Below are 17,500 nucleotides of genomic sequence, written 5' to 3'. Positions count from 1 at the left end.
TTTAGTATTCAGCAAATCTGAGAATTAGTCTACATACTTTATTTCCTATCTCACAATGTTATTTGTGTTAAATAAAAAGATAACATAAATGGACATCGCCATTTGAGCTATTCAGATAGACAGGTTGCCTGGGAAACCTTGTCTTATTCAAGTGCACTCCAAAGCGTACACTAGAGGGTGCTAGTGCAACATGTTGATATAAAATGCCCTTTGATACATTGAATATTTTGCAACTGAGAAGCTTTTGTTTGAGTTTGTTTTTAACTTACCAACATTAACTTACACATCTCTCTCTCTCTCTCTCTCACTCCCCCTTTGTGTGTTTGTACAGAATATTCCCTGAATAGTGCAGATCTGTCCTCCCTGTCTGGCTTCAACAGTGGCAGCTCCCTTCACCTGGGCTCCATGAGCGGCTGGCAGCAGCAGCACATCCAGAACATGCAGCATTCAGCCAGCCTGGGCCAGCTAGGGTGAGTACTGTCCACCCCTGACTGCCAGACACCTCGTCTTGTCCTATGTGAAGCGCATCGTGCGATGGCAGCACACGACAATAAGGGTGCAATAATTAAACCTTCATTGATAAAGCTGTACCTTCAAGTTAAAGCTGTAAATCCCATTAACAGTTGATTAAAAGCGAGCCAATGGTCAAGTAATCATTTGAGTAATGGTGTTCATATTGACTAAGGTATTAATTTTATTATTTATCACCCTCTACCCCTAACCCCAATCCTAAACCCTATGCTAAGGCTAAATAACTAATGTTAATTATTCAGTAATGTCCCCTTAATGTAAGGTGTTACCCCTTGTATGTTCTGCGCCTGCTGCTGACATCTTGTTGTAAACTAGTTGGCATGCATTGCGTGCGTCCGCGGTGCATTCACTATGCATGCCTAGAACAGCATGCCGGTTCATATAAGCCACAAACCAGTCTGCAAAATCCCAGTTTCTTCCTCTATAACCCTCTCCCCATCCCCTTTTGTTGCCTCCCCCTTTATGTGTTTCCCTCCTGCAGAAACTGCGCTAGCTCCCACTTGTGTCAGGGCTCCAATCTGTCGCTGCCCTCCGCCCAGAGCCTGCACATCAAGTCCGAGCCCGTGTCCCCTCCGCGGGATCGCACCAGCAGCACGGGCGGCTACGGCGGCGGCATGCCGCCCCAGCAGCAGAACCTCCCCTCGTCCCGCCAGGACTCTGGCCGCTCCCCCGTGGACAGCCTGAGCAGCTGCAGCAGCTCCCACGAGGGCAGCGACCGGGACGACCACCGCAACGACTTCCACTCGCCCCTGGGGCTGGCGAGGCCCAACATGGACGAGCGCGAGAGCCCCTCCATCAAGCGCGTGCGCCTGTCGGAGGGCTGGGCCACATGATGGATACCCCCCCTGTCCCCACGTGGTCCCTGAAGAACCTCCCCCCTCCTATCCCCAGACCTACCCCCTCACCACTGCCCCCCCGTCAGAGTCGACCCCGAAGCCCCAAAGAAACGCAGCAACCCAGACACTCCCAGAGACCCACCACCCACCCACCAGCCCCCCACCACCACCGTCTCTTACTTTTAGTCGTATTTCAGCGGTCAATCGAACACCCCTGGGACCCCCACTGCAGTGTCCCCCTCTCTCTCTCTCTCTCTCTCTCTCTCTCTCTCTCTCTCTCTCTCTCTCTCTCTCTCTCTCTCTCTCCCTCCTCTTTGTCTCATTGCCGCCGAAAGGGAAGACAAAAATAGTAGCCATTTTCCTGAAATATCGTAGTATTTTTTTTATTTTATTCTTTTATTTGTTCTTTTATTTTTTATTTTTTGCTGAGTGTGTGTGTGCTTAACATATGATATAAACAAGCGGGGTGATATAATCAGGGTTAGGGAGGGAAAAGGGTTCGGATCAGGGCATCATTTTATCGGGGGGAACTATGCATACATCGTGTTGTGTGTTGAAAAAAACGATTTCATATGCATATATATCTTTACACGTTTGTGTGTGTATGTGTACATATATGCATATCAACAAATAAACAAAAAAATGCCAGGTACTCTGTTTTGTAAAAAAAAAAATACATACAATTTGCCTCAGCGATATACCAGTGACTAGACAAAAAAGGAAGAAAAGAAAAAGATAAAAAAAATATGAGTGTGTGTGTGTGTGTGTGTGTGTGTGTGTGTGTGTGTGAGTGTTGGAGCAAAGAACACCTTAGCACTTGAGTTGGACAACCAGACAGTGTACAGTGTCAGTTTCATTGCTATATATATACATTCTCTGCCGTTCTCCCTTGCAAAAATGTGTGTTAACCTTAGATGATGTCATGTTGCAGGTTCAACGTATTTATGTAAATAGAGCATCAGGGGGCGGGGAGGAAAGGCCGGGGGTCAAAGGTTGCCAGACATTAACAAAATTTATTTACTCACTAAACGAAAAGCTATTATGCAACATTTGAAGGATTGTACAGGTAAACAGATTGGACCCAGTGGTAGACGCGTATGGAGCCAGTTTGAGGAGCTACTGCTCGGTTTTAGAGAATCTAATGGCGCCAGGACCACCCTTTGATCTAGAGCTACATTAAGTATAACCGGGGATACTCTGGGTCTTCTATTAACTATTCAGTATTAATAAACAAAACAAAACAAACAAAAAAAAAAGTTGAAAAAAATTGTACGATACACTTGCTTATATTTTCATATGGAAGGAATACAATGCAAAGCATTTTTGTGGCTTTTTGTAGTTTCTATAAGCCAGAATGTGTTTTTTGATAGCTTTGCTAATAGGAGACGGATAGTTCAACATGATGGGGGGAAATTAATGGGTTTTTAAACCCTAAGCCATGATAACAGACTGGATACAATGCTTTGCTGAACTGTTTTCTCTTTGTAGAGGTTTGTTTTTAAACGTGTATTTCTAATTATATATAATAACGGTAATATTAAGAATCTTTAAAAAAAAAATCTGTGAAATTAACATGCTTGTGTATAGCTTTCTAATATATAAATATATATAATAATGATTTTTTTTTTTGTTTTTGTTTTGTTTTTGTTGTTTTCTTAGTGGAGTTTTGTATGTGCCAATGCACATAGCGTCTGGTTTGTTTTGAGTTTAGCTCTGAACACTGCTGTTCAGGTCTTTAATTAGTCTGACCTTGTCAAGCCAGCTGGAAACCATTGCCAGTGTTTTGTGGAGATGAGGAAAGACACATGTCCACGTGGAAATGAAAAAAAACCTTGAAGTGGAAAAATGTTTGGAGACTGGAGCTAAGGAGGAAACAAGTCACACCTTGACACACGGTTGTCATATTGACAAATATTATTATTATTATTGTTATTATTATTATCGATCCTCAGTCCCTCCTTACTGAAGCCCGCAAGTCGGGCCTTATGTTAATGATCGTTTATAACCTGGTGTTTATTTTGTTTTTTTATGTATTTTTCCAGCAACCATTTTGAGTTCAAGACTTCACAGACTCTAAAAACGTAACTTTGAGATCAGAAAACAAACCCCTGACAATGTAACACCTCCTTAGAATCCATCTTTCGAAACAGGGTTCCGTGTCATTTTACCGAAAGTCACTGACATTTTAAAACTAAATACCGAAGGAAGAAAAAAACAATCATGCTGGTATGGGAGAAGCCCAGTGGTTTTATTTCAGACAAATAGCTGTTTTGATTTTGCTCTTTTTCAAACAACGAGACTAGCCACATAACTCTGCCTCCCGATCTGCTGTCACTTGAGTGTTATGGAATTTCTATGTGCATATTTCATGCAGGTTCACGATGTCGTTACTGTATACAGTCTGTGTAGTCAGAAACAGGGGCAGAGCCTCTCAGTGTTTCCTCTATCTTTCTCTATCTCTTTCTCTCTCTCTCTCTCTCTTTTTTAATTCAATACTAAAGTTTGAGAAAAAAAAATCATGATATTTCAGGCAGCATATGTGTGGAGAAACCAAAGCCAGTGGCATTTTCTGTGTTGTAAACTCAAGTTTTATTTTCACATTCATTTATGGTTATTTGCAAAGCATTGAAACAAAAAAATAATAAAAGAATTTGCTCAAATGTACAACGGTTTGGACATTCAGTTTCTTCTTGATGGTCACTTGATGAAATGTTTACATGTCCATGGTTCCCTTCTTGTTTTCATCGCCCACGTTATTTGAAAGACGTATTGGATTGTGCACATTTATTAATCAGACTTCACACTGCCATGCATGTAATGATGATGAAATCAACATGCCAAATGAATGTGATTTTTAAAGGATAACAGATATCACTGGCCACAGTGCGTCAAACGTATGTTCTTAAAGGGAAATCTTTCTTGTGTCCTCCTTTGTCAATAACTTCGTCCCTAGTGACCCTTTATCAAAGCATAAACACATGTAGCAACTTTCAGTAACTTTAGAATGGTCCACCTACATGACATTTAGTGAAGTTAGTGCAAGAGGGAGGACTGCACATTCATATCCATGCGATATTAAACCACTGCATGGACTCCAAAATCAGTTACCATAGCACCCATTGTGTTGATAGGTGTAACAAAGGGAATATGATAATGGACTTCCTAATCAATATGTTTACATCTTGGATTGTTAGAGATTGAGTATTACCATAGCAGGGGCTGGAGACATACACCTTTATATAAGTGGTATAAGTTGGATTTCATTGTCACCACATTAGGCTTATTACATACTACCCTATCCCTAACTCTTAAGGAACTTTTCTCTTCATGCGTAAACATATATAATTAATCACAAGTATCCTCTGCCCAAGGGCAAACGTTGTTTTTGCTTTGCAAACATTTCAGCAAAGTTCTGGTTTCTGTTAGCCTGATATGACTGATTTCATTGTGTTTGACCTTCAGTGTACACTTCGAAGCAACGTGGAAAAGCAGATAGAAAAATGGAAAGAAAAATTAAGGAAAGATCTGCTCTTTATATGTACATGATTTAATATGAATAATAAATTGTGTGTAAAAACCAAATGTACAATATATGGTAACCTTTGATACCATGACATGAAAAATAGCTGAGATTTAGAGAGTATGAAATTCAAAGCATTGAAATAACAACAACATTTGTATCACGGTTCCTTCCACCTTTAATAAATCCCAAAATGACAATGCATCATAAGCATACATAATGCAGACATTTGACATTTAAATGCAAAGCTTATCTCAGAGTACAGGGGAATTGGGAGGTCATACATAGCAAGCGACAGATGTGATTCAAGTTAAATGACAATCAAGTATAATACAAAATGGAAACAATTCCTAATGGACCGTAATTGCATGGGTGTTTGTTTTTTATTCCATGATATTTCAGGTCAGAAATTTCCTTTCGGTAACGGACGCCAGGGTAATTAGCCTGTAGACTGCAATTAATAATCCACACACTTAAGGCAAGTACTTTAAAAAACTCGTATATTTGACTATTCCATATTACACGTAGTGTGATATTGAAAGTAGGCCTGCATGTTTTTTATAGTCTCATCCCATAGGGTTCGTTTAGATATAGTCGATTTGGTTCCCCAATTTATAGGGAGTCAATCATTCGATTTTGGGGGGTTATTTTAAAATTGTACTGTATTGTTTATTATTATTTGTATTCAGTTTTGATTCATATTTTCATGTATTTTGTATGTGATAGTATTCTATTATTTATCCATTATTCATTCAACGATGTAATTAATCGCTGAAACCATTTTTGAGAGATGTTCGTTTAGACAGAAATCTCTTTCAGATTTTCGATAATACGCAGGTCTACTTTATCAAGAGAGAATACATTTAAAATATGGTTTTGTTTTCCCTATAAACCACGTTGCATTTTATTCAAACACATTTCGGCCTTGAGCCTGAGTGACTTGTGGGACCACTATAACTGTTTCAATATCCGTGTTATTCTTAAATTATTGTTAAATTAAACAGTAAAATAGGCCTAAATGTGTAGCAAGTAGCCTAAGCTATTTGGACAAAATGTTGCATGATCGTTAAAAATAACGTCCACAAGTTTCCAACAGCCTCGACACGTCCTCCTATATGAAGGCAGATAGGTACCCCTCTGCGGTATTAACACATTAGGCCTAATTAGGCGAATTTGTAGATGTATTTATCCATTGTAAAGCTGCGTTGAAATAAACGCATAGGCCTATACCCGGTCGTGCGTTTCGCTCAGCCTCAATGTAAACGAGGACTAATGAAAAAGAAGCTGATTGAACTCTCGCTTGATTGCCTATAGCCGAAATAGGTTGCTTTTAAAGTCACGTCACACTGACGATCAACCAGGCTGAAGATCACATGCTGACGGTCAAATAAACGATGGATTAAGAACGGATAAATGAAAAGGGGAACACGGTTCAGGGCTTTTCATAGATGATATCTCTAAAACCAAGGCAAAAACTATTTACAGAAAAATAGGGGAAACCTAAGCTATTCGAAAGGCAACGTGGTTCAAAACGAGGCAGCAGGCCTACCTGATACATTAAGTCCTCATCGACGCATAGGCCAAAATAAGTGAACCTAAAATCATAGGGTGTTTTGGAGAAATAAAAGCAGAAAAATAATATTCAAACGTTATTCAAACATTTTATTTAGACAACGACGTGATGGAGGTAGGCCCATATCATTCATATAAACTTGAACTTCGTTGGCCTCGCTGGCCGTGTCCATTAGGTTAATTCTATCAAATGGCCACTAGATGGAAGCATTTGTACACCTAAGTCGTTGATGGACTGCAGCTGCCTGAAATCTACTTAGGTCGCTGCCCCGCCCACCTCGGCGCTACACGCACTCTAATTGGTCTGCTACGATGGGCCTACAGGACACTTTCTGCACGCCCACATTCATAGTCAATGTCAAAGTACCACCCTGCATCAAATTTTAATGAAAAAATCTAGATAAATCAAGAGATGTGTGTATTTAATTATGTGTGCATTTATCTAACACTGCTGTTATTGTTTGTTTGAAGCATAGGGTTTGGGCTATGGCATATAATTATGATAATTAAGTAGTACCTAGGAGTAGGCCTTGTAGGCCTACTTGTAGTATTAGGCCTAGCAGTGGACTATATGGCGTAGCAACTGAAGCAATACTTTTGATGCCTATCATGTAACGTCAACATTTGGAAAGCTTTGAGCGCCCTTTTAAACAAAGCCTCACTAATGTTTGACGGTTACTGCTGTAATTAACAGGCTGTAGGCCTAGATATTTTCAAATAACATGGAATAGACTACAAATTATCCAAACCATGTCTGGGAGCATTCTGTTTATTAGAGTTAAAACTATTGAATTAAATTGACACCGATTAAATGCACTTTTTTGAAATGCATTGATGTTCGGAGAAATCGTATAATAATGATAGATTAACATAATTGATTGTTAGAAAAGCACCTTAATTATACGAAAAATACAATCCTTAAAGAGTGAATCATTTAAAATGAATATATGTTCACTCCTCGTATATAACAGAACGGGTAGGATTGCCTTTACCATGGGATGTCACTATAGTTTCAGACTTGAAATATAGATTTTACAATCGATCCCCAGGCGAGTCCCTGATCATGAAACAACACTCCCATCCACGTGAAGCGATGTCAAGAGTTATCTGCTTGCCTCTCAATACAGTGACAGGCCGCTGCCGACGTGTGTCACTCGTCTGCAACATTCAAATGCGCGGACGTTGGAATCAAACGATGTTCAACTATTGACTCCTCGTCGCATTCTTTGAATCGTTTTGCAAAAATCTGAACTGATAATGACCAAGACACGAGTGTGTAGTATGTCTTTGCAATCTGCAGCAATGTTCCTTAAAAAAAAACACCTTTACGCATTAGAGCCATCCGACCACTTGTGTTGGGTGAGCAGTTCATGAGCAGGGTTCACATGATGAGCAGGAGGAGGAGGAGGACATCCTCTACATAGCACCCGGATTGGTCTGGACGCTACCGTAAGTTTGCTTCCGCACATGCATCTTTCATTTTACTTTCATTTTCACTCGCCAACAAAAATGATAATCGCAAAATCCATGACTTAAAACGTGGTTGTTTGAATGAAGGGTAAGTTAATGTTATTTTTTAAGTTTTTGACGTTTAAATTGTTAGATTAGGTGCTGTAGATGCCCATTTAGAAACAGTCAGACAATTGCAGTTATGCCTGTAGAAATCCAGGTTAGACTTGCTGTTTGGATAAGACCGAAACGGATCGCCTCTCTGCGCACATGCCTGCGTGCGTGTCCGCTGTGCACGTGCCCAACTAGGTTACCAATTAGACACTGAGCGCAACTGTTAATCAGGGGCTGCGTTCCATTTCTAACGAATTGGCCTAAATACTTTACTCCTTTAATTGCCGTCAAAATGTCGCGTGATTAATTCAAAGTGATCAAATTTGGGCTCGCCAATAAAACAAAAGAATATGCATCAGTGCTAACAAACCATTCGCTCTATTGTTTGCCCACCAGACCTCTTTGTTCATGCATGCAGAAGCCTATAACGTATTCAGCAGCAGTCTAAGCCATGTAGATGTTTGGAATATTTAGGCCTATAATATTTACCTTTTGGCTTTTGTGAAATGCATACTCCGAAATTGAAAATGAATGTAAATGTGAAATTTAAAATCGCATACATAGGCCTATATGTCACTGAGACCGTAAACCTAGGTTGGATGATATAAATCACCATAGCGGCGCAAATATGACTAGGATACATACATATACAATGAATATGCATCAATATTTAAAAATAACGCACACACCAGAGCCAACAGCGTCGTAGCATTGGGAATGGCGGTTCGCCTCGTCTCATTACGCATGGGCGATTTTCCGCTCCGAAGCTCCCGTACCCTCTTTTCATGTCGCCGTTCTTCTCCTTCTTCTTCTTCTTCTTTCTCTTCTTCTTCTACTTCTTCTTCTTGTTCTCGTTCTTCTGCTTGTTCTTCATCTTTTCAACGTTCGAGTCTGGAGCATCTTTTTTTGTCGTTGAATCATGCAAGCCTTTGCTGTCTTTCTAAACGACAATCAAATACCAACGCGCTGCCGAGGGGGGAATTAATCCGACTGGGCCACGCGGACTATATCAACCAGATTTGCATATTTTGATGAGCTAATTGCCTTGATGTATTTAAATATGGCCGCACGTAGCCGCTCTGCTTGTCTACGTCACTGAACGTGCCCCCGTTGTTAGAATACAACGTGAATCCGGTCGTGCTTAATGGACACGCCTGTAATTAGCCGATCCGGTATTTGTAAGAGGAACTCACGACGTACGTTCCTCTTAAAACTCATGGTTCTTTAATATAATATTAAAAATATATAATATGATATAATATGATAGGACTTATGACGTCACAAACTCATCTTACATACGAGAAGGGTAACTTTTCTTTATGAGCACTGCACGTGCGTGCGCGCGCGCGTGTGTGTGCGTACGTGTGCGTGTGTGTGTGTGTGTGTGTGTGTGTGTGTGTGTGTGTGTGTGTGTGTGTGTGTGTGTGTGTGTGTGTGTGTGTGTGTGTGTGTGAACCATCCCTCTCTTTAGAGAGGAATGAGAGAGACAGAGACAGAGATGGAGAAAGAGGGAAGGAAATAGAGAGAGAGAGAGAGAGAGAGAGAGAGAGAGAGAGAGAGAGAGAGAGAGAGAGAGAGAGAGAGAGAGAGAGAGAGAGAGAGAGAGAGAGAGAGATGTCTGAAATGTAGTTTTTTTTTAGTTTTTGGAACAAGGTGATCATACAAAACGAAAGCACACTGTACATGTGAAAGCTTGTTTAATAGGCTTTATGTGCATCTGTAATCCATTGATAGAAGTGTATTATTCTGTAAACGATAAAGACGTCCCGGTTGGTCACGGCGCGCCAAAGCAGGACACACCTGGAGCCCAGGTCTGAAACCCAGCCGCGGCATGCACCTCGTAACCTGGTCAGGGGAAGGCAGAGGGACCGAGCCAAGTCCCGAACAATGCCTCCTCAGTTCACGGCCCAACAAAAGAGCGGAGGGAACTTGTTTGAATTGCAGAGCACGTCCTCTCTTACACATAGAAGGATGGACTTTACATCCTCCTCCTCCTCCACCCCCCCCCCCCCCCCCCCCCCCCCCCCTCCCCACACACACACACACACACACACATACACACACACCCTCCTCGTCCATCATCGCCACTGGGTGAGAGAGAGAAAAAAAGAAAGGGAGAGAAAAAACTATTCCAGACTCTGGGAGCTAAACGGTGCACTTTCTTTTTTTGGTGCTGTAGTAGTAGACGTTATGGGAAAGTTCTCTCTTCCATATGCGGCTCTCCCCTCCCGCCCTCGTCTTCTCCTCGCCGGTCGTGTGCTCGGAGTATGCTCAGCGGCTCCTTTTGCACAGGGCCAGTGAAGCTCGCGTAACTTTAGGGCCACTCACATGTTGGCGGCAACTTTAAAGTGATGGCCGTAAAACGCTGGATATTTCGAAGGGGAACGTCGCTCTCCTGCCGCACGGGACGATTTCTGATCGATGGGACCGAACGCGGAGTCTTGTGTCACACGGCGTCAGGAAGTAAGTGCAACTTTTATGGCATATGATACGCTACGATTGAATATAATCACTTGTTTAACGGATGAATGCAATTTAATGTGTTGCAACGTTTGTAAAATGCACGTCAATAAGGTTTTCGTTAAAGATAGATGTGTGGCCCATGAAGGATGCAGGGACGCACGTTTCAGAAGTAGGTTACTGGGAATACAGCGTCAAACCCAAATATCGAGGCCTGGCCTATACCGTTAAGCAAAAAATGAATAGATTGGTAGTAGGCCTAACCCGCTGGCATCACGCAATATTCTAGTGGGTCTAACGATAGTGGGATCAGTCCTAATCCACCTGCATGGACGGTAGAACGCCTCTGGTGACAAGTTGGCAATTAGTGAAGTTCACTTTGGAGTCGACGCGGCTTTGTTTACACCATGCCTCCCAAACCTAATCACCTAAATTCCTATTTATCGCGTTTAATCTATGGAAAAAGTATGCCTAATAAAAAAGGGGTTGCTGGATCAAAAATTATCTAAAAGAATTAGCCGCAATTAAATTAGGGTGAGTGTGTGGACATTGAAGAATCAGAGTAGAAAAGAAGCTTAGCTGAAATGTATTTTGCTCTAATTCATTATAAAATATAATGCGCCAGTTAAACGCCCATCACCGGACGAACGTTCATTTATCGTTCAAATTGAGGATGATGAAGTCAAATCGTAACTTCACAGCAGGCCTATAACATCGTTTTTGCGAAGACATCGCACTATATGAACGGTGATATATTTTGTACTATTGCTCTTTACAAAGTATTTGTGATGAACACAACAGCCCGTGATCCATGTCATGTAAAACCAATTGTTACAATTCCCATAACCTAATATAGCCGATGATTCAGAACCAACAAACTTCAAATGTGGTTGGATAGTTTGTCTATTTGGAAAATGTAGTGCTTCATTCCTTTATTTTAAAGGGTAGCCTACACTGATCCTTTCTCGGAAAGTTACAGGTCTGCTTTTTGTATGCGTTTAATATTTATTCGCTCATCTATCAGAGGAAGGACAATGTGAGAAGCGAATTCAGCTGTGGGGTAGAACTAGACCCACCTCAACAGGGAGCGTAATGTGTGCGTAAATGTATTATTCAACCTAGTTGCAGTATAAAGTTAGGATGGATAAGGTCACCTTTAAACATGATGTGTTAATGCTTGCCAAATGGTTGGAAACAGATATACCACAGATGTGGTATTCATCGTAGGCCTACAATTCTTATTCAAAACGTTTGATATTTAGTAACGTCGTCGCCATCATCCACCTATAGCAAAATGGATTAACCAAATGGTGTTACGCTATCTAATAATGAGGAATTCACTAAACATAATGATCAATAGTTGCATGTTCTTAACACATACTCTGCGCGGCACACACAATCTTTCTCGCTCTCTCACTCGCTCGCTCTCGCTCTCTCACTCGCTCGCATGCACACACACGCACACACACACACACACACACACACACACACACACACACACACACACACACACACACACACACACACACACACACACACACACACACACACACACACACACACACACACACACAGTGTTTGCAGTGACTCATATGAACTGCTATCTGTGTGTGTGTGTGTGTGTGTGTGTGTGTGTGTGTGTGTGTGTGTGTGTGTGTGTGTGTGTGCGTGTGCGTGGTGTTGTGATAGAGAAAGAGAGAGAGAGAGAGAGAGAGAGAGAGAGAGAGAGAGAGAGAGAGAGGAAGAGATGGAGAGATGGAGAGCTGGAGAGAACGAGAGGGAGCGAAGGATATATAGAGAGGTGGAGGGGATTCCTGATTTTTTATGATCTTTTGTAAACATGTTTGGTACCGTACGTATTGAAAGTCTAACATAGCCCATATACGCTGTTTAAGATGATTGGGTAACACGCACACAGTTGCCAGCTCCGGCGACTGATCCACAACATGCTATACTGTCACAGTTACTGGTTTCTCCGTTTCAAACGTTTAATCTTTTGACCTAGATCATGACGAGCGGTTGGTTTTCAACTTTTATTTCATTGGAAATGTGAGTCTACATGTGAGCCACAAACACACGCACACAGCCACACACACACGCACACGCACACGCACGCACACACACACACACACACACACACACACACACACACACACACACACACACACACACACACACACGCACACACACACGGTGAACCGCTGGGGCAGTATAGCATGATGCGACACTACCGCTATTGCCTACCTGATTATCCCTGTAGTCGAATCGAATGCGACATTGAAAAATATTACGACCCATATCGAGTTCTCAAAGAAACGCACCCCCCTCCTTCAATGAAAGAGGCAACTATTCTGCAAAGCACACGAATGGAACCGTAAAGACGCGAATAAGATGTGGCGTTGGACAGAGAGGAGAGGCTGAGGGCAGCTCCGGTACAGCCCCACTCTCCTCGCTGAGTTGTGTCGCTGCTCATTATGTTATCTCTGCTATAAATGCAGCAACCAAAATGGTCATCTTCAATCTACAGAGATTTTAGTCTATCGCATTTCTGTGGCGGTCATTGCCACTCCTCTGCAAGAAATCGCGCGCATGCATGCTCCTCGCTGCGAGGCGGGATTGTTCCAGTGCGCCCTTTAATGGATCGGGATTTGCCAGTCGCTCGCTCGTGCATGAATAGGAGCGTGCATTTACAAATTTTCATGACATCATCGTCATTACTTTTCTCGTGGTCCGAGGCCTTTGACCTCACCGAGGCTAGTTCACGTTTTGGCCACATTTGGAAGCCCGTCCAACCCCCACTCCTCCAGACCCTATTTCCTCGGAGATTACCCTCTCTCATTCTTTCCAGATCGTTGGCAGCAAGCAGCCAGTAGAACGGAACCTTTGGCTCAAGAGTCATCATTTTTCCCCCTCTCTCTCTTGTTAAGCACCTTCTGGATGTGGGGCGCAAAACTTGACAACATTTTTCTTTCGCCAAAAAATAACCCTCTCTCCTTTTTCGTAATCCGTAGCATTCGACTCCATAATTCCTGGCTCTCGCTATTGCATATTTTTTCTACAAGCACCGGATTTTTTCTGTTTCTTTGCATCACCTTACGCCGGCCTCGAGGGATATCCATCGCCACCGCCACCGAGATTTAATAGGCGGAAGCCTTTGTGGGATCGAAGCTTATTTGCATTGCAAATTAGGGCCCCGCGTAAAGGGACGACCGCACCTTACCGCGAGTTTGCAAGATTTATTTCAACTCTCTAATGTGGCTTCATGTCCACCGATTAGGACATTAACGTCGGGATTATGTGTCTCTCAGAGGAGTTTTCTGCTTTTAACGGGTGTTTTACTGTAGGGGGGACGTTGTGGTAGGAATTGCCTTTAACACCAGGAATACAATGTTGTGTGTGACTATACGACCAGGGCACTGGATATTTGTGTTGAATGCATTTTCAGAAAGAAATGAAAGCAGCAGGACAAACAAGAAGAGTGTGGACGGGAAGCCTTGTTGAAGAATAGGAAGTGGGTTGTTATCTTTGGTTATCTAGCTGTATGAGTGTTCTGCTCGTCATAAAGCTAGATAACCGAAAGTAAAAACTACTTTCAGACTCGTCGCCAACTTTGGAGGAATGTTATCATGTGATTAACTTCAGTCTTTTTTTTTACTAGAATACTATTATTTTTGTGTATTTAAGATTATATTTATTATTTGATGAATGTTTTTGAAAAACTTTGTTTTATTATGCTCTCAATTCGAAATGGTCATTTGAAAAAAAAGACAGATGATTTCAATAGTTAACTTGCAACGTGTATTGGGTGCTATTTAAACGTATATTATGGTGGTTTAGTATTTCAGTGCGCAACACACTTTTACAATTGTAAGCAGTATTACGATTAGGTTGACATGCACGTGTCCCCACCCACCCCCTCCCACCCCCTCCCACACAAACACACACTCACACACACGCACCACACACAGCACGGGTCCAGAAAACACACACACACACACACACACACACACACACACACACACACACACACACACACACACACACACACACACACACACACACACACACATACACACACCACACACCACACACCACACACCACACACACACACACACACACACACACACACACACACACACACACACCACCCCCAGGATCCAGTTCGTCTAGGAAACGGCGCTGGCATCCCAAACAGTAATAATTAGGACATACAGAGCTGACAAAAAAAATGCAGGGGAGAGGAGGGGAGCGGTGGGGGCCACGGGGGCCGGCAGGCAGGGGAGGGAGGTGGCAGAAGCGGGAGAGAGTGGGGGACAGCCCGAGAGTGGGGGGCCGGGCCTACTTAATTGATTCCGTTAACCGCAGTGCAGGAGATGTGAACGACTGGACGATCCCATTCCCACGCTCGAGGGCAAGTGGCAATGCCATGCTCGAGCCGAATATGACAGACAGCGCCAAGGGAGGCGGGGGCGGGGGAAGGAGGGGGATGTAGGGGGGTCGGGCGACAGGGGTCATGAAAAGACGTCAAGTGCACCAGACTCATCTGCATCCCCAAAGAAAAGGGCCGACGGTTCCCACCCGGTCGACGCGAAGCGTAAACGTAACGGTTTTGAATAGCTAATGCAAATGCCTCAGTGATGAGGATTTGTGTCTTGTTTGGGAGGGGGAAGGGGGGAGGGGTGGTGGTAATTATCTTAAAAGTGTGGATTTAGCAGTTTTTGAAAGAGATGTTCAGCTGTTGGTCCCCGCTTGGATGAGCATGCTGGGATATGGACAAAAGTGTGTTAAATTATATCGAATGAAGGCAGATATTGTAGAGGCGTCTAAGCGGTCCTACTAGGGGTCGTCGTCTTGAGTAGCCTACCGAACTTTACCGTGAAATGAATTTGGTTTTCATGGTTTATTGTATTTTACAAGAGATAAAGTCTGTAAAAAAAAAAAACATTTTCAAACTACCTACAACGAAATACTTTTTAGAGAACGTTTTTAGAAATTAGATGAAAAACATTCTTATGGATTCCACGCGTAAACCAATGAACGTGAACTTGGCACATTTTTAATCATATGATATTTTAGAGATCCAGCGTTGCAGGGTTTTGAAGAACACATGTATCCACAATATCTACTATTCAAAAGACCTTCCGCATTTCTTACAATTCGTAGCCCACATTAACCGTGCAAGAGGTTCACAGTGATTTTGTTTGCATTGCATTCTACTCGGTTTACTGTGGCCTATAGGTTTAGTTGAATGTTGAATGTTAATGTTTAATGTTTTCGGTGTTGTATGGTCCTACCCCCACAGCCACAGCAGGGGTTGGCCTATTCTACCCATTGCACGAGTGGGTCATGTGGTGGATATCTGGAGAGATGCTCTATGAATCTTGTTTGTACTAAAACTCATTATCACAAGGGTATTTTTGTTAGTATATACATGGATGTATTTATTAATCTATACTATAATTTGCGTTTCAAAATTCTTCCTCAAGCATAGTTGAGCCTTTATAAATGTAGAAATACAAATTCTAGGCTTAATTCTGGCTATAAAGGAGGGGCTTATGATGATGGGGTTTAAACAATGTGGCAAAGTAAGCGAATGCCTATAGGATCAAATATATCCACGGTTGCGATAGTTAAAATAACCAACGTCTTACGCAATGTAAAGCACGTTTGGCGTCTCCGATTCAACCCCTACAAAGATGTCCTACAATAACAGGTCATTGTGCGTCTGCACATAAGACAATCTTGGAACACAATTTGGCCAAGCTCTGGCTGAACCAAGACTCATTGTCCCCTGTTAACGCGATTGAATTTGTCCTCAAGCCTTATGAAAGGAATCATTGTTCTCCAATCTGAGGGCCACGCGAAATGTCACTGTGTCTGCAGGGTTTATAATAATGCCATAACTATTATTTATATTTTATAAATTAATTATTTACTACTAACATGACTACTACTAAAAAAAATATACATATTGTGTATATATTATATTATAATTCATATATATATATATATAAATATATATATATATATATAAGGATATATATTTGTATTGTTAGAGCAAAAGCCTACTGTTTCTCCCCTACATGAAACAATTTGTTCCCCCAGTTTGCTATTCAGATACAGAGGGTGCAGAGTACCCCAGGGTGCAAAGAGTGAACATTAACAAGAAGACATATCTGTTATTGGCTCTTTACATTAGAGCTATACAGTGTGAAACCTATTGGCCACGGTCATTTCATGGGCTGTCAAATCAAATGCTAGTGAAACCCCCCCAGTTTATATCAAAATCACAACACATCTCTTTTTGGTCTGCAAGAGAGCAGCGACACATACTTTAGAACTGTAACCAACCTCCTCTTTTATATAGTCATATATTCATTATGCAGGCAACCTGACCTATCGGCGAGACTGAAACCATACATGTATTTGTTAAGAATGCATTACATTATCAGGGTCGCTATGTTTACTTACTATGTTCCCAAAAGCCACCAATCAATTTTTTATTTTTTGTATTCCTCCATTTCGTATGTGAATGGACAAACAGTTGTGTTGTGTAGTCCATTTACCTTGAAATTGTACTTATACTTGAGGATTCATTTCATATCAAATAGTAAAATACTACTGCTGCTTGGGTAGCTTGTAAGACTGTCTTGACACATAGCATGTGTTTTATTTCTCACTGAAATCCAAGGCCAAATGACCCCCTGTGTGTATACGATACCGTTGATTTGACATGTCCCTATTTTCATAGAGAAAAAATTGCATCTTATGCTATGCTTGAAGTCTCATATATTCATGCTCTCCTAAAACCCTTCCTCGTAATGGGCTCTGTATATTTAGCTGTCCTTTTCTTTCTTGCTCTCCTATATGCTATTGTCACGTGATTGGCAGAGGAGCGACTATGCAGAGTGTTTTATATTCATTGGGCTATCGGCATATTTTACATCAGTTGGCCGAGAGTGTCATGTGCATATTCTGTGCTTATACCTTGTTGTAATAATGCTATTGTGATGGCAG

General features: G+C 41.9%; 1 protein-coding gene and 1 long non-coding RNA gene across 9 annotated transcripts in view; both read left to right on the top strand.

Annotated features, from left to right (window-relative positions):
* mef2cb (myocyte enhancer factor 2cb) overlaps positions 1 to 4,031 on the top strand; it is a 70,991-nt gene extending 66,960 nt beyond the window's left edge. For all 7 annotated transcript variants that reach the window (XM_030359754.1, XM_030359753.1, XM_030359755.1 and 4 more), the window contains 2 exons: positions 332 to 470; positions 1,013 to 4,031. In XM_030359754.1, the coding sequence (XP_030215614.1) occupies positions 332 to 470; positions 1,013 to 1,364 (491 nt within the window). In that variant the 3' untranslated portion in view covers positions 1,365 to 4,031. The remainder of the gene's footprint in view (positions 1 to 331; positions 471 to 1,012) is intronic.
* A 3,575-nt stretch (positions 4,032 to 7,606) lies between these two features.
* The window catches only part of LOC115546095 (uncharacterized), a 43,643-nt gene continuing 33,749 nt past the window's right edge, over positions 7,607 to 17,500 (top strand). The window contains exon 1 of one of the 2 annotated variants that reach the window (XR_003977192.1): positions 7,607 to 7,908. This is a non-coding gene — a long non-coding RNA (uncharacterized LOC115546095). Of the gene's footprint in view, positions 7,909 to 10,079; positions 10,486 to 17,500 lie in introns of those variants that run through there. The other variant, XR_003977191.1, reaches the window with a different exon arrangement.

The sequence above is a fragment of the Gadus morhua genome, chromosome 6 (assembly GCF_902167405.1).
Source record: "Gadus morhua chromosome 6, gadMor3.0, whole genome shotgun sequence".
NCBI classification, from domain to species: Eukaryota; Metazoa; Chordata; class Actinopteri; order Gadiformes; family Gadidae; genus Gadus; species Gadus morhua.
This window is presented reverse-complemented; position numbering and strand designations above follow the sequence as displayed.